The sequence below is a fragment of the Dysidea avara genome, chromosome 7 (assembly GCF_963678975.1).
Source record: "Dysidea avara chromosome 7, odDysAvar1.4, whole genome shotgun sequence".
Lineage (NCBI taxonomy): Eukaryota > Metazoa > Porifera > Demospongiae > Dictyoceratida > Dysideidae > Dysidea > Dysidea avara.
Window position 1 is genome coordinate 24247910 of NC_089278.1, and position 22894 is coordinate 24270803.

General features: G+C 36.0%; 2 protein-coding genes across 2 annotated transcripts; one reads left to right on the plus strand and one right to left on the minus strand.

Moving 5' to 3' along the window:
* Positions 1–2850: 2850 nt before the first annotated feature.
* On the minus strand, positions 2851–11278 carry LOC136262286 (uncharacterized). Its single transcript, XM_066056506.1, has 2 exons — positions 11150–11278; positions 2851–7224 (listed from the first exon to the last, which is right to left on the minus strand). Exon 2 carries the CDS (start codon positions 7210–7212, stop codon positions 3082–3084), a length of 4131 nt encoding a protein of 1376 aa, XP_065912578.1. The 5' UTR covers positions 7213–7224; positions 11150–11278; the 3' UTR covers positions 2851–3081.
* A 6-nt stretch (positions 11279–11284) lies between these two features.
* LOC136262288 (uncharacterized) lies at positions 11285–22531 on the plus strand. Its single transcript, XM_066056508.1, has 2 exons — positions 11285–11436; positions 19577–22531. Exon 2 carries the CDS (start codon positions 19586–19588, stop codon positions 22241–22243), a length of 2658 nt encoding a protein of 885 aa, XP_065912580.1. The 5' UTR covers positions 11285–11436; positions 19577–19585; the 3' UTR covers positions 22244–22531.
* The last annotated feature ends 363 nt before the right edge of the window (positions 22532–22894 follow it).

Consider the following 22894-nt stretch of genomic DNA (forward strand, 5'->3'; position numbering starts at 1 on the left):
TACTTTACACATATATAGCTAGCTACTGAACTTCATTGTAAGGATAGAGGCTAGGTAATTTAGGCCTCTATCCTTACATTAAAATACAAATTCAGTACATTCTAGCCTCTATCCTTAAATACAAATACAAATTCAGTACATTTTACACAATGAAATACAGTAGCTAGCTATATGTGTGAAGTACTATGCACAAAATAATTGGGCATATCGTAATTCGCTTTATTTTCGTGCAAACTTTTTTCGTGATAAAAATTTTCGTATTCGTATGATTTATGTAAAGACTGCTCTATTAGAGTAGTTCGATCTTATGTAAAAATTTTCGTACAAATTTTGCATACGAAAATTACTTTACAACGAAAAAAAAGCAAATTACGGTAGCTATTTAGTTATTGATTGATCATGGTCATGTGTCAACATATTTGAGAAGTTAGCTACTAATAAAACTAACAAAGGTAAGGGTTTTCTACACTGCAACCTCCACAATTGTTGAGCATCTGTCAAGGCCAACTATTATAAGTCTCTGGTCAAACCAACTTTGGTGACCTATCTAATTCAGCAATTTATTCCATCACCTGCTCACATTATTGCATGAGTATTGGTGTGTGCTGGGTGCCCAGACAACACAGATATACTCCCATGACTCAGAATTCGATTATCTTAGTAGCTATAATTTCAGTCAAGTTGCTGAATACTAAGCTATAAATAGAGCAGAACATTGATGTTATAAGCAGGAAGGGGTAGTCAGGTAGTGTCTGATTATTCAGGGCTATGTTACTCTGTAAAAAGAATTAGGCCAATACTAATAATTATGGCAAGGTATATTTTATTAATCTACAATACTTTCTATAGTTCAGTTCTACTGTTGTCTTGGGTGCATGGACTCCAATAGGAAGTTGTTCCAGGATTCTATACAGTATACAAATAGGGGCAGTTTTGGGGGGTTCTGGGGTTTCCCCTCTGAAGTAGCACGTGCCCCTACGATTCGTCTGGGTGATAAAAATTACGAAGAGTTATACATACTGTATTATATTATGGCTTTTTCTATTGGCTAAACTTCATACTTTTGCCTTTGAAATCATCTTTACAGCATTCAAAACCATGTAGTGACCTTTTTTTTGGTCTTCAACTTGCAGCTAGGCTGAAGTTGCAATTCCAGAGAACCAGAAACCCCTTCTGAAAATTTCTAGATCCGCCCCTGGTATATAACATTCAATTAGTTAGTCTAACTATAGCCACAGTACACAGAAACTCTCTTTAGCATGTCAGGTAACACACTAACTGTGTATCAGTAAATGGTATGAATCTCACACAATTGTTGTATAATCTAAGCTACTTGAACACATCAGGTAAACTAAATGCACTTAACATGTCACGTCATATGCTAGTGCAAATTCAACTTTCATGAGCCAATACTGTTGCAGTCCAGGACTCCTACATGTGCTGACCACATTGTGGCTATCAGTGCATGGTACCCTTGTAGTCCAGTCATTTTTATGAAAAATAATAGGGGTCAACCAATATAACCCTTCATTTCCCAAGTATTGCACTTTAATTTTACACTACTTCACATATTGCTTTATATCTCTTACATACATTTGGCTATCATCATGAAATTTTCAGCAGTACTTGTCTATATTCTAGTGATGACTTGAGAACATGGGTGTGATCATCAAATAATCTAATTACGATTGGGGTGCATTTAAACATGAAAAAAATGTACATTAATTTTTACTTTATACACTGACTGCTCCCCTATTAGGAATCTTTAGCATTTCAATGGATAGCTACAGCATTCAGCTACCTGTAGAAAAAAAATTGGAAGTGAAAAGCATATTCTATGAGGATTTTATGACCAAAATAAGATAATTCATAAACGCGTGAATTAAAGAATACAAACAACAATTAAATGGATAGCTCATGTAAACAAGATCCTTTTAAGCAAATTATATTTCTAACTTGTGCTTAGAGGTCACTTATCAAATGAAAAACAAATGTTCAGAGAAGCAACTTTCCATCTAGCCACAAAAAAATGATAACCGGGCCAGATGGTAATGAGAAAATGTATTGTGGGAAACCAAGGGATAACACTAAAAGAAATGCTACAAAGATTAAACTACGTAGCTGGCCAACTGTACTACACTGTAGAGACCAAATAGAAGCTATTAGATTTAAAATAATTCACATTGACATATCTGACACCTACCTTACCCCAGTTAAATCTACTTACCACCTGTGGGGTCACTCAATGAAGTTTTTAGCAGCCAACCACTAGAATTGCCTCTTATTTACACTCATTTTTCCCTCCTTCATAAAGATTTGGAACGCACCACCCAATGATGTTATCTTGCCCACAACTCTGAATCAGTTCAGTCTAGACTAGCAGCTACTATTATATTTTTTGTTGATACGCCTAATTGTTTATCTGTGCTTTTTATACTCCATGTGAGGTCAAGCATGTGAAAACAGTGTGAAATATTGCTGACATGAAGAGAATTTCTACTTGTCAATAGCTATGGTATGCCAGCCTTCATGGAGTTGGTGTGTACATTAGCATGCATGGCTAGCAAAAACAACTAAAGTAGCTACATGCATTGAGTCCCCTGAAATTAGGACACTATGACACATCATACAGGGCATGAAATTAGGACACATTGAGTCGACCATGAGGGAGCATGACTATAGAATGCTATAGCTAACGTTGCAATGAGATTATTACATGCACTGTCCATGCACACAATGACACTTGTAACTCTTAAGTTTTTACCCCTCCTGCACCTGTGCTGTTAATCAATCAACATTACCTTCTTACCTATATATACTGAATTTCAGTTGTAAATGAATATTCCCTCATCAGCTTCAAATTCAGAATAGCATTCACATATTGACCTGCTAAGACATACTTTAAAGTAATCCGCTATTTATGCAGCATACATCCCTAACTATTTACACACATGTACATTAATGTACAAAAATGTAGCAATACAAATGTCAATGCAAATACCATTGTCACAAACTCATTACAGTGTGCACTATGAAAATAACAGTAGCAAAACAAACAACACAACTACAAAGTTAATGTCATTACTGTGGATCTGACGTGTTACCAAGAATTGTTTGACCTCCACTGCCAGAGTTGGAGTTTTGCCCTTGACCACTACTGCTCTGTGTTGTACTTTTATGCCCACTTCCAGCAGCACTGCCTATCAGTGGTGATGCAGCAGCACTGCCTATCAGTGGTGATGCAGCACCAACATTATCGTTTCTTGATGGGTCAAATTGTAGACTGTTCTCCAACATTCTAGCTGGAAAAACATCTAACTCATCACTTACAGGAACACGACTGTATAAAGGCTCTTGCTTCCAGTAAGCCTTTAGCTTCTTCCAAGATTTCCAAATCATGTACAAGACAAAGAATACAAATGGTAATAGCACAAGAATCAATTGCAGCCACAATAGCACTTGTATGTCACGATCATTTTGCAACGTTTCACTGTGATAAAGATGATAAATGCTGATGAGGTTGATAAAAACAATGTTAGAAACACACAATATGGTGACAATGTTGTCTCGAGGTTTCTTGTATGGATGAACAAGTGCAGTTATGATGACGAATACTAGTGAAATGGCAGCGCTGTAGAAAAATATAGTTTCTCTGATGGTAAAAGAATACACAAAAATGATTGATAGTCGATAGCAATAGAGCAATCCAGCATAAAATTCACATCTTGCCCTGCAACTTCCTTGAAAACAGTCAATTAGTGGCTTAAGATGTAAAAATGGTCTTTCCAATTGGCCACTTATGAATTGGTAAATCCTATACTGTCGCAAGTCGACAAAACTCCTTTCTTGAATAATTCCCATTATTTGTGGTACAAGTGGGTAAGACAAAAGTCCAACAACAGGAATTAGTACAAAAAGCACTAATACTAAAATGGCTACAACAACATAGGGAATGTGGTCACCTTTATATAGTGGCATGCTACCATCTAGCCAAGCAACTTTCACTGTTAAATTAGAAACTGAAGATCCTCTAAGTACTTCTCGTGACAAAATCAACCCTGATATCAATGCCAGTTTTGTGATCACTAGAGTCCAACAGGTTGCCAGTCCACTAACAGTAGATCCTTTTCGAGTTACTATAATCTTAAATCTTGTACAATAGTTTCTGATTTGTCTTAAACAAATAGTTATCCTTTCCCAGCCACAGAAGTTGATATAAACCAGGTTGGTTAAAACTGCAAATATTAAAAACAAAATAAAAGGATAAAAACCAGAAATGTATTTGAACAGAAGGATATCCATCGTATTGAACTTGTTGTTAATGCAATATGGATGTAATAGTCTACCAAAGAAATCCAAATTCCAAATATTGTAAACAAACCCAATGCCAGTGAGCAGCCCATCACTATTATTCGGTTGATCAACATCATCATCAGAGTATATATTTAACGAATCAAATATCTGAAAGTAAAGAACAATAGAACTTATTGTTCCTGCATGAAGATTAATATCAAAAAACAGTAAAACACAGAACAATATTGTGGAAGGAATATATTCAGTTAAAATTAGTGTTACCCAGCCATGTTTGCTAAGCCCATGGATATTGGAGCAGTCTATACAGTCATAGTATGGTGAATTTATTGCTACCGCATAGCCTTCTATACACCTCCCACAAAGTGTTCCATTACGATTAAATGGATGACAAAGAATCTCATTTAAAGCAGAGATGTTACATGCATTAGGTAGAAAAATTATCTCCTTTTGAGTACTATTGCTACAGTAGTGCTGTGGGCATTGTCCAGTAATCAAATTATCATCATAAGTATGTGAATGGTTCTTTGACAAATAGTATCCAGCCCAATAGCCACGTTTAATTGATGCAACGTAATCATTATTATCACACAGTATACCATCTAATTCTCGGCCATGAGCTAAAAAGGAGCACTGACAGGAGCTATTGGAACTATTGAAATAATAGCCAGGTGGACATTCATCAAGCTTAACAGATAATTCAGCAGACACTACACGAATACTATCAGTAGTTAACTGAATAGTAGTATTCTGACTTCTATTGCCATATACGTTGATGGTTGAACTTGCAGTCAGACTCCATGTGAGGTTAACATTGTCACCTTGAGACATCAACCAAAGGGATCTCTCTATTCTATTGCCTCTGTCATCTGTTGTATTGATAGGCAGAATAGTATACTTACCAGGAATGGCCTTTACTTCATTGTTCATCACATGGATAACTGACACATCTGTTGCTATTTGATGAACATCATTGGGTGTGTAATTAAACTGATGCCAGTTTAACACTTTAGATAAACTTAATGTTAAATTTCCAAATGAAGCACCCCATGCACAAGGCAAAAGTGTGGTTGTAAAGATAGATGATCCGATGGGAGCACAATTACTTTCAAATGTAAAGTTGGTAATCCAATTATTTGGAGATGACACAAATTGGTCGCTGTATTGTAAAAAGCAATTTCCACCTGAAAGCAAATTGTGCCTACTGGGTTGTAAGGCAAATATAGCTCCACCTTTTAACTTAGCTTTGTTGTTATGAAACAAGAAGGTGGTATTGGGATGGATCCTCATTTGAGCTGCCCCTAGCAATGCAATGGCACCACCAGTCCAAGCACTGTTGTAAGAAAAGTTGGATAAACAGTGTTCAAAAAATATTGCAGTTGTATCAAAGACTGCCAATGCTGAATTTTCATTACCAATGAATTCCACATACTCCTCAAATATTACAGGCAAACCATTCGTATATAATGCACCAGTGCCAGGTGAATTAAAATTCTTCAGTATACCATGTTTAAAATACTTATCATTTCTATTATCAACAAAACTGCAAGAGGTAAAGTAAACTGGCATCTTTGGTCCACTCATCTCAGTGCGCCAATAATCAAGATCAACTGCCGATCCAAGATAAGCTTGATTGTTTTTCCATGTGCAAGCGTTGAAGTGTAGTGAATTGGTAGCATTGATAACATTCTCCTCAGAAGGCATGTACAATCCAAACCCACCACCCCAATAGGCACTGTTATTATCAAACACACAATTATCAAACAACATTGAATTGTACTGGACACTCTCTGAATAGTTTCTAGTTAACAATACAAAACCAACTCGAACTCCACCTCCTGAAGTCCCATAATCTCCTATCCTTTTTCTATGCTCAGTATCAATTATAACAGAGTTGTTAGTAAAATTTGTATTCTTAATGATGACTTTATTAAACTTTGAAGTGTCTTCAAATTCTACTAATACACCACCACCCCAAGAAGCACTGTTGTCATGAAAGTCACAATCATCAATAATAACACTATTGTTATGGGTATTTCCTTTGAACACAATTGAAAGGCCACCACCACGTCCAAATGAGTAATAGTTGGCTCCAACAGGAAGATAAAACAGAGTACTTTCACTTCTGTCAGTAGCATGATTGTTGGAAAAGTTATTGGACCTAAAAAGATAATTTGCATTAAAATTTTTCTTCTGTGTACAATTGTCTTTAACTATCCCTGGATCACAGAACACAAATTCAGCATAAAAGCCACCATTGGACAGCAGTGATTTAATACTTTGATTACGATTGCTTTCAAATAGCGATCCCTCAACCACTAAATTTCCATAAGTATTATACATCACCACACCAGTGCTATTAGAATTCATTACTGTCACATTGGATATTGTCACATCTTTACAATAAATGAAATAGAGAGCTGCACTTAATAAAATTGTTGTGTTTTTAGTTGTACTACTGCTGACATCAACACTCGTACTGTTTCGAATTGATCCACATTCATTAAAGCTAATACCAGTGATTGTTACTGATTGTATACCTTGAAAGAACAACCCTGCATTTTCTCCACAGTTCACAACTGTGTTATCCTCACCACTACCAATGATTGATACAGCAACACAGTTTTGAAACAAAGCTCCTGTCACCGTTGAATTAAGGTTAAATGTGTAATTATTCCCACTGTGAATAGTGATACTCACTGAATGGCCATGACAGTCTGATAAATTGGAAAACGCAAAATCAAGTGATGCACAGGGATATTTGTCGGCTTCAGATAGGCAAGATGAATTATATTTTCCTGTCTTCCAATCCACAACAATGTGAATATCGCTAGCATATAAGTATGGTAGTGTAAACAAGATGAGAAGGGAAGTAGTATACCATGGCTGTATAGCATTCATTGCAGTCGAATCCTGCAAAAAAATATAATTATAATAGTATTAGTTATGTGTAATTATAAACGATGACTTATATAAAACCAATAGCTTAATATGGTAATGCATGTGCATGTGTTATATCAATTTAACAAACAAAAGAAAAATGGCATCAAACTAATTCTGCTCTCTTCTTTATTATATGTGTGTGTGTGTGGTGATATTTCTATTTTAAAAGTAATGGAGATGTAATAATTAACCAGGAAGAAAGTACTGTTAATTGTGTGAGCAAAAAGTTATCTAATTCAGGAAATACTTTTTATTTTATAAATTGTAAGGATATACCAGATAATAACTTCAGTTGAACACTTGGTTCACATACTTTACCAAATTTTGGTAGTCATGGATCAGCCTGCAGCCATGTTAGCCAGTGGCTGAAGACTAGTCAATATGCTGAAGATAAAAATGGTATAGGTGAGACATGCACTGCTTTTTGTACAAAATATCTTTGAACTGTTGTGTAGCCCATGTGCTAGGATAATTTACTCCATTTCTGGATGAAATTCTTCGTGATGAACCAGAATATCACAATTCAGAAGGCTGAGTCGCTGTATACATAGTGGGAGACCTCTAGGGTGATGTAAATTCTCAGGGAGACTATTCATGCTTGTTTACAAATCAATAACTAACAAATCCTTACATACTGTACTAAAATATCTCAAACGCCCTGAAAGGTAGCCATTGCCTTAGTATGAACATTATTGTAAACTTGGCCATATTTTGTATTTCCTTACAGCAGATAATTATAATGTCAACAGACACTATAGCATTATTTTGTTATGACCATAGTGCTTTTCGTGCCTCATTACCCATTGTTTACCTTAAACCAAGCAGCTTGTACATTTGAATAGTGTATGCAGTGACCATGGTATTAAGTTCATGGGCACTTGGGTTTATATCTCTGAAGAGACAATAAGTAGCATTTTGTCTGGTCACCACATTAGTGGTTAGTCACATGCAGGAAAAGTACCTTGTGATTATTTGGTTAACACCTTGAAACTTGTGGTGATTCAAACAAATTACATATAGTAACTGTTGGTCTCTCATGTTTCCTGTGGTAAAACCTAAGTGTGGTAAATACCACTGCCAAAATCATCAGTTGCTTACTAAAGTCAGAATGCAATTTGACATTAATTCAATTGTTAATAAAATGCCCTATATAGCAAATACTACTACAACAGTTCAATTACGTCCACTTGAAATTTCACGTGGCTATTGCGTGTTATTACTTTCATATTTTATTATACTAAACATGTTGTTAATACACGCACGATACACAGGTGAAAGTCAGTTATAGATAAAAAGAAATTTGTATACTTCATAGCCAAAGTTGAAGCCTTGAAATCACAAATACACAATAACATCTCCTACAATAGCATAAATCACATGATTCAGTTTCATTTACTACAATTATTGTAAGTGAATAATAACATAAACACAGTAAAGCTAACTGACATTGTAGCCTAAATATAATTACTCTTGACTGCTCTATGATTTCTTCTATATATACGTACAATAAGTGTGCTTCGGCATGCTGATAACAACTGTATAACTGTACACAACTGTGTTCAGCAGCATTCACAACTATACATGTGTTCATGCCAAAATTCTTATTCCCTACATTTACAGGGTTTAGCCTTTTAACTGATAAGATAACTAACTGGGTGCTATTTTTGAGGACATTTAACCTCATATACTCAGATACTACGTACCACAAATACAAAGAAGTTTGCAGACATTAGCAATTACCTTGTTCAAGGTAAAATTGGTAGCTGAAATATTCAGTTAGGTAGTTTTCTAGCTATGATATGTGTGGAGCAATTCTCTGCAAAATACAATGACAAAAGAAGCCCAATTCACGGTATGCCTATGGCCAGCCCAGTGCAGGAAACTATTTAGTTTCAGGGCCATGTAAGAAACGGTGTAATAACCCGTGACATCACAAATTCTGGACTAAGATTTAGAAAGTACATGAAAGAGTAATTCAAATATCTAGTATGAAATTAGAGAAAACTGAAGTGATTCATTAATTTCTGAGGTCAATTGTTTCAAGTTCAATGGCGGACATTGGGAGGGTGAACACTCTACTGGAATTCCGACATAATCCTCACTCTGTTAGTATTACAAAAATAAAAACGGTTGAAGTAACTCAACAGGTTAATTTCTATGACTATGTTTGTGCTTTGTAGCAACAACATTACAGTACATAACATACACCCTTTCATTTGCTTTAAATGTTGAACATTCAACCTGGGTTGCAGGGCATTCATATGATCAATCTGGATTGAAATCGTAAGTGAGTTCAAATCTACAATGACTTTGGGGAGAAGGAACTGAGTAAATTACACTGCATGCTCAGGGGCTATTGTCACATGTTGAATAAACCATTATGTAATAATTAAGTGTCTGTTGGTTGAGGGTGATTTGGAAATTCATGTGCAACGGTGAGTCACAAGTAGTGAGGACGAACCTCATAAATTGTTTGCCTTCATAACCAACCATCTATATAATGTTACGGCAGGGCAGGGCCACACCTGAGATTGAACCTGAGATCATTGTATACTGGATATCCACATTACTGAATACTGTATGGTACTCACTACCAGTCTGGCATACACACTTAGTTTTTATTAATTATTAGGGAACATAATGTACAAATAGCTATTTACAAACGATTAGTTAGCTGGTCAATAATGAGTTCCAGTCAATGAAATGATACTTCTTGGGAAGAGCTGTTTTGATAAGCTGTGGTGTTTGCGCTTGGGTGGATAAAATGAAGTGGATGGTGGTGGCGAGTGTGTCTAGTTGTCCTCAAAAAATGTTGCGGTATGTTTACTACACTAGCTCTAGCAATTTTACAGCGTTCTCTTAGAGTGGCCCAATTTAGAGATTCTATCATATTAGTTTCACTACTACCACATAGCGGGTTATTTTCGAAACAGAAATTTTCGCACAAGAAGCAAAATTTGAATTTTGAAAGATTTTAATTTTGAAGAGTGCATATTTCTAAGTCCGGATGGATTTCAAATAAATGGAAATTTGTGTCACAAATTATGAAGATGCGTGAATGTTTGCCGAAAACTGACTTACTGATAGAATAATCCCCATTCCTGTGCACTGGAGAGAAGACTGAGGGAATCTTGGGTGGAGTGAATTCACTGGCATGATCATGCTTGATCATAGCTACGGCCTATCCTACCATAGATTCTGGCACCAATTCCCATTCTGGATCACCTGTTTTCTGGTTATTGGTACAGTAATGATACAGTTTACCCATTGTCATCAGCAATATTGAGCTAAAACTCGAGGAATACCCAAACGAATCGCCGAAAGTTGGACAGCTGCTTTCACTTGTAGGAATTTATTTTTGAAAAACAACCGGATGTGGGAATTTATTTTCGAAGAGAAGGGCCTCTTTGAAATATCCGAAAATAAAAACCTTTCAAAAATTACCAGCTATACGGTATATGTGCTATAGTTGTTACATATTTATAAACAGCTTGTCACTATGATTGACTCTACCTTAGATGAGTTTTGTACCAACCTGAACATGCATTATGATCACACCTGTGCACAACCTGCACAGTAACAAATATAATAATAATAATACCCATCTTGCCATAGATTAAAATGGATAGGGAACATGTCATTCCTATCATAAACCTTCAGTATTGGAAAACATTGAAAACAGGGAACTTTGCACCTTGATATCTGCCCTACAGTACAAAATGATTAATCGAATGAAAACAGGTCTAAAGAGCAGCCTGCCAGCTACGTAGCTATATGCCCCTCGGTCCGTGTACAAGGAAGAGAACTCTGATATAATTTTTTTTTCTACTAGACTATATAATAATACACAACCAAAGTCTGAAATATGAATTTATATCACACAATTGTCACTTACGCCTTACGGGATGGTGCCCTCTCTTTATATCACATGCATGCACTGAAGCAGTTGAAGTATGGACCCTTGAAGTAAACGGCGGGGAGGGACTTTTTTTGTTACGTTACAAACATTCCCCACGTGACGACTAATGACGACACTTCAATAACTCTTCTTTTTTTCTCGGATGTGCACATTTACGATAGTCAACAGCACCAAAAATTTGTAGTTGAATCCGGCGTCATCGAGACCTGCCCTTTTCTCAGTTTGCTTTATTTCAAGTCGATCGCTGGATAACCCGCGACTGAGTAAGTAGCTACATATTACCGGTAACTGAATTAATTCATAAGGTATTTTGTATAGCTGTTGGTCTGTATATCATTATAGTCATTGAGTAGTCTTGTGCCCAGACTGCTTTTAATATTATTTCCTTTCCGTGTGGGGCTTTTTATCCCGCAGTTCTCGCCCCCACATGAAAGAAAAAAGCGGTCTGAACACGAGACTAGTCATACAGATGCCCAAATGTAATTATTTATTTATTTAATTTATTTTAATACTTTTTAATGCAGTTCAGGACTGCATTAAAGGTCAGTGGGTAATAGATACCCACTGCCAAAGAAACATACATACAATACAATGCAATAACTAATAATTACAACTGTTAGTTACTTATAATTACAATAGATAGCTAGAGTTTGTTAAAATTGGTAGAAATTGGTGCTCTAGAGCAGCGCTTTCAATCGTATGTGTACTCTCAAACTTTTGACATAATTGGAGTAACTGAAACTTGGCTCTCAACTAACATTTTTACTAATGAAATATTTCCCTCTTGCTACACTGTTTTAAGAAAAGATCGAGATAGTAGAGGTGGTGGTGTATTATTAGCTTTCAAATCTTTCCTCACAGTAATGCAGTTGTCCTCTCCAAATGATTTAAAAATAGTCTCTGCTGAGATAGACCCAAATTTGCTCGTGTGTCTGATATATCGTCCACCTAACTGTTCTGATCAATATAATACCTCACTCATGGCATACCTCACTCATGGCATACCTCACTCATGGCATACCTCAATTCATTCGATAGTACTCAAAACATTGTATTATTGGGAGATTTAAATTTTCCTGACATAGACTGGAGTATCTACAGTGGTAGTTCCCCCACAGCTGATGATTTCGCAGAAGTAGTATTTGGACTCAATTTGATTCAATGCATAACTGGCCCCACGCATCGCGCTGGGAACACCCTAGACATAGCCTTGTCTAATATTAGTGGCCTTCAACATATTGAAACCTACACAAACCTACCACCCAACCTCTCATCTGACCATTATTTGATAAAACTTCTCATTAACCATGTCCTCAGCAAACCTACAAAAATACGTATACAAAGATTAGATTACAATAAAGTTAACTGGGAGGACAAGAACCAATTCCTTACAGAATATGACTTTACCTTAGCATTGAATTCTAAAAATGTTGAGTTTATCTGGCTATACCTGAAAACTGCCATAAATAGTGCTTTAAATCTATATGTTCCTAAGATCTCTATTAAAGAATCAAATCATCCCAAGTGGTTTAACCCAACAATCCGTCACAAAATCAAGTGCCTCCGCACTGCTAAGAGACAACTTGTGAGACATCCTACAGAAAGGAAAAGACTTAAAGTGGAGTATCTACAAAGGGAATTACAACAGATGATAACTGAAGCTAAGCATGATTATGAAACAAATCTAGCTTTAAATTATGCTCACAGTAATAGCAACAAAATTTTTAAATATATATCAAGTATCAAAGGGCGAGAAAGCTTTCCTGCTAAAATGTACCACATAAATGAATCAGCATCCACTGACTTGGAAAAAGCTCAACTATTTAACAATTATTTCCACTCAGTTTTTTCTACATTTACAGGTTCAACATCATCTGTATCTGACTTACAATCAAGCAGTGTCACTCCTCATGTTCAAGATATTCTGTTTTCTGATTCTGACGTCCTTGACTTACTTATATCTCTTGACGAAACCAAAGCTTGTGGCATTGACAGCTTTAGCCCAAAAATCTTCAAACACTGTGCAGGGCCACTACTTCATATAATTTGCCATCTTTTTCACACGAGTATATCATGCAGTTTTATTCCTCTTGACTGGCGCACTCATTGTGTGGTTCCTGTGTACAAATCTGGGGACAAAAGTTCTGTGAGCAACTACAGACCCATCTCACTGTTATGTATTTTATCGAAGGTTCTAGAAAGAATTGTGTATAATAATATAATTAATCTTGTCAGAGAACAATCCACCAAACATCAGTTTGGTTTCCTTCCTAGAAGATCTACGTTACAGCAGCTACTAGTATTTGCAGAAAAAGTCTTTGAACCTAACAAATGTGAAGTGGATGTAGTATACATGGATTTCAAGAAAGCTTTTGACTCTGTCTCTCACCACCACTTACTTGGCAAATTACAAACCTTTGGAATAACTGGTAAAGCAAGACAGTGGTTTGAAGCATATCTACACAATCGCTATCAATGTGTCAAGATAGGAGATTCATTGTCAGAATTATGTTATGTACATTCAGGGGTGCCCCAAGGAAGTGTCTTAGGACCTTTGTTATTCGTCATTTTCATTAACAACCTACCCGAATTCATTCAATTTGCAACTCCTTTTATATACGCTGATGACACCAAACTTCTATATGCAATTAGATCTCGTGAAGATACAAACTGATATCAACAGAGCTTCTAATTGGAGCACCCTGACTGACTTACCTTTCAACGAATCCAAATTTATTCATTTACGTTTCTTCTCGACTACAACAGTCCCCCCTACATACACCATCAATGGAAATCCTATTAAATGTCTAGCACAGCATAAAGATCTTGGAGTAACATTCACATCTGACTTCAGCTGGTCAGCACACTATAACAACATATGTACAAAAGCTTACCAAACCTTAGGACTTATCAGAAGAACATTCCAGGTTAACAGTGCTGAGGCAAAGAAACGTCTATACCTAGCACTAGTCAGATCACAACTATTATATTGTTCACAACTATTGAGGCCTCAACTAATAAGAGACATTACTGCACTAGAACGCATTCAACGAAGAGCCACTAAATATATTCTTAACGATTATACATCCTCATACAAACTCAGACTGGAACAACTGCATCTCCTGCCTCTCATGTATCACTGCGAACTCCAAGATATACTGTTTCTAATAAAATCATTAAAGTCACCCACTGATAATTTTAATATCTACAACTACATTACTTTTGCAAGAGGCAACACCAGATCCAGGATTAACCAAAAACTGAATCATCCAAGGACATCATCAGTAACACAACATCATTTTTACTTTAACAGGATAGCCAGACTATACAATTACTTACCAGTCATTGATCTTTCACTATCTACCAACACAATTAAATATCGTTTAACTAGCTACTTATGGTCGCATTTTATTAATAACTTCAACCCTGAGAGAGCTTGTACATTTCACCTTTTGTGCCCTTGCCACCGCTGCTCTAGAGCACCAATTTCTATCAATTTTAACAAACTCTAGTTATCTATTGTAATTATAAGTAACTAACAGTTGTACTTATTAGTTATTGCATTGTATTGTATGTATGTTTCTTTGGCAGTGGGTATCTATTACCCACTGACCTTTAATACAGTCCTGAACTGCATTAAAAAGTATTAAAATAAATAAAATAATAAATAAATTATATAGGTAGGGAATCCATAATCTATGCTATAACCAAGACTATACTTATGTACAGGCTGTACCGTATCTTCTGAGTTACAAGGGGGTCAATTTTTTCATTGCCAGTCCTATGGATAGGTATATAATACCAACTGAGGTACTTATACAATTAGTAGGAATTTAGAGATTATATAAAAGTCGTTAGGTACAGTATGTTACCATTATAACTTAGAAAAAATATGACACCAAAAGGTATAGAAAACGAAAAAAACAACTTGTCGCAACGGGCACTTGAACCACAGACCTCCAGCCTCAACAAAAGGTACAGAAAACAAAAAAAAAAGCTTGTCACAACGGGCACTCGAACCACAGACCTCCAGCCTGAAGAGCAGTGTTCCTAACCACTGTACCACCGGTGCTAGCTACCAACTCTTCTTATTTTGCCATATTTAAATGTCACAAATGTAAATCAATATATATCACTATATATCTAACCCATACCGTAACCCTAACCTAATGTTTTAAAACGTTGTCCTAATCCTACTAGCGCTTCTTCCTAATCCTACTAGCGCTTCTTCCTAATCCTACTAGCGCTTCTTCCTAATCCTAAGGGCGCTGTTCCTAATCCCAAGGGCGCTGTTCCTAATCCCAAGAACACTGTTCCTAATTCTAAGGGTGCTGTTCCTAATCCTAAAGGCGCTGTTCCTAATCCTAAAGGCGTTTTCTAACCCTAGGGGTGCTTTACTAATCCTAGGAACACAGTAAGAGCGAGAGTAAGAGCAAAATTACGTGAAATTACGATAAAAACCGAAATGGTAACATACTGTACGTAATGGCTAGTGCCGTACAGTGAAACACATGTTGCTGTCAGACTTTCAGTGCTGGTCACTGTAAAGTGTTACTAATAACAAGAAGATACCAGTAGACATTTAATCAGTTGCATAGCCTTCCAAGGTGTAAAATAAACTATTTGAAAGTGCATAGTGTCACTAGCTAGCAAAACTCTATGCTGCAGTTTCTGCAGCTGAAATAGCCTAATGCTGTTGCTGGAAGTTCAGAGTACAAACGTACCCATACCTCAATCACATGCAGCCCAGAAGTGCAATTTCTGTAAAACACTGCCTCTGCCCATTTTGTATTCAGGTCTTGATGATACACAATGATATCCTTGGCTAACTTCATGTCAGTCATGGCCACTGGGAATGCTATGACTGTACCACTATTTTAATATAAACCTTCATTAACTATATACTGCAGAGCACTATTCATCACTTTTGTTTTCACAATCCTAACTGACTTATGGCAACTTAACAATGACTATACTTACTCCATCTTAAATGATTATGTGATTCTGCATGGGGATTAAATGAAAAATTATTTGCATTAAGTTAAATTACCCAATGTACACTCATTGCCGCATATTATGTTTGTAACCATTTAAAAAAATAATGACGTGACAGATGCTTTTATCATGTTTAGGAAATTCTCCTATGCATGCTTCCAGTTACTATATCCTGTTGAAACAAAAGCTTCATCCACTCTTCCTGCAGATCCTGGTGCTGATGCAAAAGAGCGACATGGAAAAGAATACAGTACTCTATCTATGGATATTTCTTACCACTTACTGTTGAAAGAACATTTCTTCTTCCCACATAATCGAAGTAGAAAATGTGGACCAACTGGTTGAGCAGGTGACTCATGGTGGCCCACAGCAGAATTAATGCATGTCCTAGCTCTCAGTAACACTGGTACCAAGTTGCAAAAGCCATTCATTGTCTTCTTTACCTTTGCTAGCAGAGCTTATCATCTAAACGTCAGTTTCAACATCATCCAGTTCATAGTTTTGTCATCCAACAGTAACACAATGCTGTGAGTGTCAAGAGTTTTGTCACTTCTACTGCTATTGTCATTTCTGCTTTGTCTTTGTCTTCTTTGTCTATGGATTTTTTTGCATCAGCACAAAAATAAAAGCCTTGGTTTAATTCTGGATATCAATGGCTCATGGCACAACATGGAAATATTTGTGTTATTAAATAAATCACAAATATGCCTGAATCGATTGTACGATCCAATCTAACTCCATCTTTAAAATGCAGTACATGGAGCAAGAGCAATGTTTGAGATCAGGCCTTGACTAGCTGTGGTATGGCTATATGCTCTACTGGTGAGATACAGCAGATGACCATGATGTATACATAAATTCTGATGTTAATATTTGAGTGGACAAATGCCCACATAGTTTTACATCACTGAATTTAATCACTAATTCAGTCAGTAGCCAACCATGGTATAGGGATTAAATATCAATTAGTATATGTCAGTGCAGGTGTAGGCGACTGCTACTTTTTATGTCTATCATCTCTAATTGAACTTAAAGTCCTCATTTTTCCTTCTACTTGTTTTGTTTACTTTAATTATGACTGGTGAACTAGCACACAGGGCAGATCTAGGATTTCTCAAGGGGTGTGTGGCTAGGGGCTTCTATAGTGGGACTAAAAAATGTAGCAACTGGTTGATACATGTAGTAGTACAATGTACAAAGCACACTCAGCATGCAGAGCATTCTTTCTGTAGAGGCTCTAGGAGCATGCCCTCACAGGAAACTTTAACAAATTTATAGCTTTCTGAGATAGAATTTGGTATTGAATAACATTGTGAGCCAAGTGAAATTTTCTGCTAGTGGTAACTAGCTTTCTATAAAGGGCACAGCATAAATGCTGCAGTATGGTTTGAGTTCAAGTTGAGGTTCAAGGGGTGTTTAAAGAATTCTAATGATGGATGTTCTATTAAAGTAGTTGACTGTTCTATTAGAGTATTTCGATGTTGAGCAGCTTATTAAGCAGTTTTATCCCTGAATATAAATCTGATCTCTTCTTGTTTGATTAGCTCTCAATCTTTTCATCTTTTCATTGCCCATGTATGCTATAGGTGCAACTGCACCTGTACTGTACTTCTAGCTAGCACATAGTAAAATTTTGGAGGGGGGTTCTTTAGCTCCCTATGCACCCCCTCCCCTAAATCCATCCTTAGACTGCATACCACATCAAAAAAAAAAAAAAAAAAAAAAGAATGACACCATACTTGATGCTTTCGACTGAACATGCATGCCAACTATCAATTACTGAAAGAGTGAAGTAGTCATTATGCTTCGTTTTCAGCTACGTTCAGCCAATTACACAGCATTGCAAGCAAAGAAAATTATGAGAAGTGTCTCTGCAATCAATCCTGTTTGTACAACAGAAAATACAGACAATTTCTCTAGAGAAGCCATCACACACTAGGCTACCACCTTGCGTTGTCAGTAAGAAGAAATAGGAACAAAGAAGGACGAAGATAAGTCCGTGAGGCTTAGCCATTATTGAATTATGTTTGTTTGAAGGCAACATGCAGTTAGTCAGTCTGAACAATTTTGCTACTGTTGTAGCTCATTATCCTAGCTATGTACTGATACTGTTAAATATATACATATATGCATTTCCCAAAGATTTGCTATTAGCTGCACAGAGAATTTATCACTAGCAGTACTAAATCACTGATGCTGGGGGCACAACTTCCAGCCACTTAAACATTTTAATGTGTTGAACTAAATTACCATATTTCATGTATAATTTACCATATTTCATGTATAATTTACCATATTTCATACAGTATACAGTTATATTTGTATAACCGGCTAGCAGGACTATAAACATACAGACATGCACTAAATTACTTCATAAAACAATCAGCTTGAATTCTCAAAGTGTTGAGGATGAATCTTGTACACCCAAGTGATAGCCATAAATATATCCCTGTGACCGCTATAAGCTCACAATCAGTTTACAATAAAGCTGACCAGACCTATATTATAACATCCATGCATAGTGGATTACACAACAACCCTTGCTGCATTACATCATGCAACTCCTTACATCATGCACTTCTGTTGCAGACAAACACAGCTGTAAATATACAGAAAGTTCTAAGCTGCAAAATTACTTGCCTTATGCTAAGATGCTGGGTCACTGTGTTAATGAACATGTCAAAACGCTAGGTCCCAAATGTGGATAAGTACTTCATAATCTCATTAGTAAGACCACCTCATTATTGTGGCCATGTCAAATGGGTCTCAACTTCCAACAAAGCTGCATGGTAGTGCTCTTAATGTCATCTCCTTATTAAGACTGCTTTTTATCCCATAGGTGACTTAAGTTTAAATCCCCATTACAGATATCAGTTGCACTCCAAATGCCCACTAAATTTTGTGTGGTGCCTTCTGTACTGATTGACCAATGTAAACAGTTCAATCTCATGCTATGACTTGGGTGAAGTGTGGACCAAAATGTAGGGGATGATCTTATTTTGACATGCATGCCAATTCTTCTCCTATGTTATTGGTTGTTTGTGAATTAAATCACCACACCTTGTCTTGGAAGTTTTCTGCATTCAATTCATCATAGTTTTAGTATCAAGTTTCTGGTTCCCTGCTACACAGGCTTTCAGTAGCCTCTTGTAAGCCGGGTAATAATTAGACAATGGCCAATTTTCCAACCAGTTGATTATCTGTTTGCACGTGATACAAAAAATTATAGGTGTTGAGAAAAGATACTAGCAATCACCAACAGTGCTATTTGTCATCTTGAATATGGCAGCATCTCTTTGCCTATACTATTTGCAAGTCTCAATACTGGCTTTGGAGCTTGCTTTTACTTCATTACCAGCATTAATATGTCTATTTTACCAAATACTGTACATTGTATATTTTTTTCAGATTATAAAAATGGAAACCTTTCAGTTGCATTTAGCTACTGCTGTAATTTTGTTTACACTACCATGGCTACATGCTACTGATATTGCAGTGAATGAAGAGACTGGAATGGACAAGTTTTCATGTTTGGTTGGCAAAGTTCCTTGTGCCACACTTGATTTTTTGTTTTCTAATTTACCTGACTGTCATGGTCATCCACTTAATGTTACTATCCATGATGGTAATTTCAAGTTTACTTTTAATTCAACCGTGACAAATAGTTTGTTTAAGAATTGTCCTTCAGTTAGTATCACTGGTAGTGGTGCTGACAAGACAAGCATAATTTGTGGAAAGGATGTGGGTTTTTCCTTTAATGGTTTAATATCAGTGAAACTTGCTAACATCAAATTTAATAAATGTGGATCAATTCAAAAACATAAGGCGATTGATGTTGCCAGTTATATGGATCAAGGCACAGAACCATTATTTAGGATAGTACTTTATTTTGCTAACTGTAAAGATGTGACTATTTCCAATGTACTACTTCTAAACCATGATAACGCTGCTCTAGTTGTAGACAAGATTTACGGAAGTTTATTGATTGAAAAGTCAGCAATATTTGATGATCAGAATATTCTCCCATTATCTGTAGCAGCAGATGTAGCCTGCTGTGATCATGGAAAGATTGGTGAAAACTGTGTTATGCAGAAACACTTGAATTTCTACTCAAATGTGAATGGAACTCCTCTGTTTAATATGTCAAGCTATTTTTCACTTGACAACAGCAGAAGTGTTTTGATTGCATTTGATGAGTACATTTCAAACAATACTATTAGCATAGATAACTGTAGGTTTTATGATGCTTTTTGGGATGGTGGTTTATTGGTAAGCCTTAGAAATGTGTACAATTATAAAAGCAGTGAAGTTATTGACAACATCTCACCTTTGAATGTAAACACTACCGAAAATAATAAAGATGAAATATGTCCTCCAGGTTATTATCTAACGTCTAATGGAACCTGTCAATGTTCCTTTTTAAATGACAAGCAACAGCTGAATGGTATATTGTCATGCAATAATGATAGACATGCTGCCAAAATTAAACGTGGCTATTGGGCTGGATATCGATTATCTAAACAACACCCAACTCCAAAGTACACAAATTTAGTTACTGGACAATGTCCACGACACTATTGTAGCAAAATGAAAACAATACTACAGAATTTTCTACCCAATATAAGTAACATTACAATTTTAGATGATCTTGTTTGCTCACCTTTTAATCGAACTGGAACACTCTGTGGGAGATGTGTAGAAGGCTTTGCTGTTGCAGTCAATTCACCATATTATGACTGTGTTAACTGCTCAAGTTGGCTCAGCAAACATGGCTGGATAATTCTTATTCTAACTGAGTATGTTCCCTTTACATTTCTATTTAGTATTCTTTTGTTTTTTGATGTTGATCTTAATTCAGGAAGTATTAGTTCAATTATCTTATACTTCCAGGTGTTTGACTCACTAAATATATATTCTGATGATAACATTGATCAGTTAGGAGATAACAATAAAATACTTAAAGGCATTAGTTTCCTTTACAATATATGGAATTTGGAATTTTTTGGTATATTTTTGCCACCCTATTGCATTAGCTGCAACTTTAATACCATGGATATTCTTGCAATCAAATACATTTCAGGATATTATGCACTTCTTTTGTTTATGTTGTTTACAACTGTGTTCAGTGTAGTTCGTGTAAACTTATGTGGCTTGGAAAAAATAGTAAGAGTGTGCTGCCTCAGATTGAAATTCTTCATAACTCGACAAGGATCTATTGTTAGAGGATTAGCTACCGTTTGGACACTGGTGATTGCCAAACTGACATTAATATCAGGACTGATGTTGTCACGAGAAGACCTTAAAGGTTCAAAAGCTTCACAACTAGCACTACCAGTTGCTTGGTTGCAAGGTAATATGGACTGGGGAGGAGATGAGCATCGAGTGTATGTAATTGTATCCTTTCTTGTTCTTTTATTTTTTGTGTTTGTTCCTGTTTCTGGACTACTTTGCTTCCCTCTGGTGCAACAAATCACAAGAAAAATTCATGAAAGAACTGGTGTTGATTTATCCCAATACATAATTTATAATTTCATAGCTGGCTTTTTGAGACTGTTTTCAAAATTTAAACCATTGATTGATAGTATTCAAGCAAGTTGTAGACAAAATTGTGAATTCTTTGCTGGATTACTTTACTGCTACAGGTTTGCTATCATCTTTGTATTTTCTTTTACCATCAGGGAGGAAACATTTTTCTTCAATGCTGCAGTTTCTATGACTTTTGTGATTATAACACTATTGGTTCAACCATATAGGGAACAACGGGACAATATTGTTACCATCCTATGTGTTTCCAATATTATTTTTATCAATCTGATCAGCACATATCTTCTGTATTATAGTGACACTGCTCCAGATAGCAATTACAGCAACATGCAGCTACTGTTGGTGTTACAGTTAATTCTTGTTCTTTTACCTTTTGCATACTTTATGGTGTTTGCAATTTCAAGATCAATGAAGAAGCTGAAAGCCTGTTGGAGACAAGAGCGTGTTGAGCCTCCTGCACAGCAATATCCACCGATTCAAGAGCTCCCAGAAGATGGCAGTGTTTCTAGTGATCATGATTTATCTGATTAAAGATAGAAACCATGCAAATATAAATATATACATTATGTAGTAAATAGAGTATATATGCATGACTGTGAGAATGCCTTTTTTGTTTATATAAATCACAACATTGTCCCTCGTATGCTTCACATCATCTCCTTTACACTGTATTAAACAGCACTGACTTCTCATGATCATATGTATAATGTTGGAATTTTAATATTAGAATTGAGAACTACAGCTATATAAGCCTGTATACAGAGACTTACTATATATCAATCTTAATTCTGATGTCACTCTTCCCTGTAATTGTACACTGTAAACTGAGAAGTATGAAATTTATAAATACTATAAAGGGATGATTTCTATGGTCAGTGATATTCATACTTAGTATGAGGTTTGTGCAAACGTCATACTTTGTAGCCACAGTGGGATTCATACGTGAACTTCATAACTGACCATGTATACATATACTATGTAACTACATTGTTAAGTGGATTTGACACAGTTGAGTGGCTAGGTGCATACATCTTAACCACAGTTCACCAGATTAGTGTTCTTCTACCAGTTTATATACGATACTAATATAATATTTCTTGGTATCTAAAAAATCTGCATGTTAAATGAATGTACACCCCTCATAACTGTTATTTCAGAATTTAGTAATGGATTCCTAAAGTT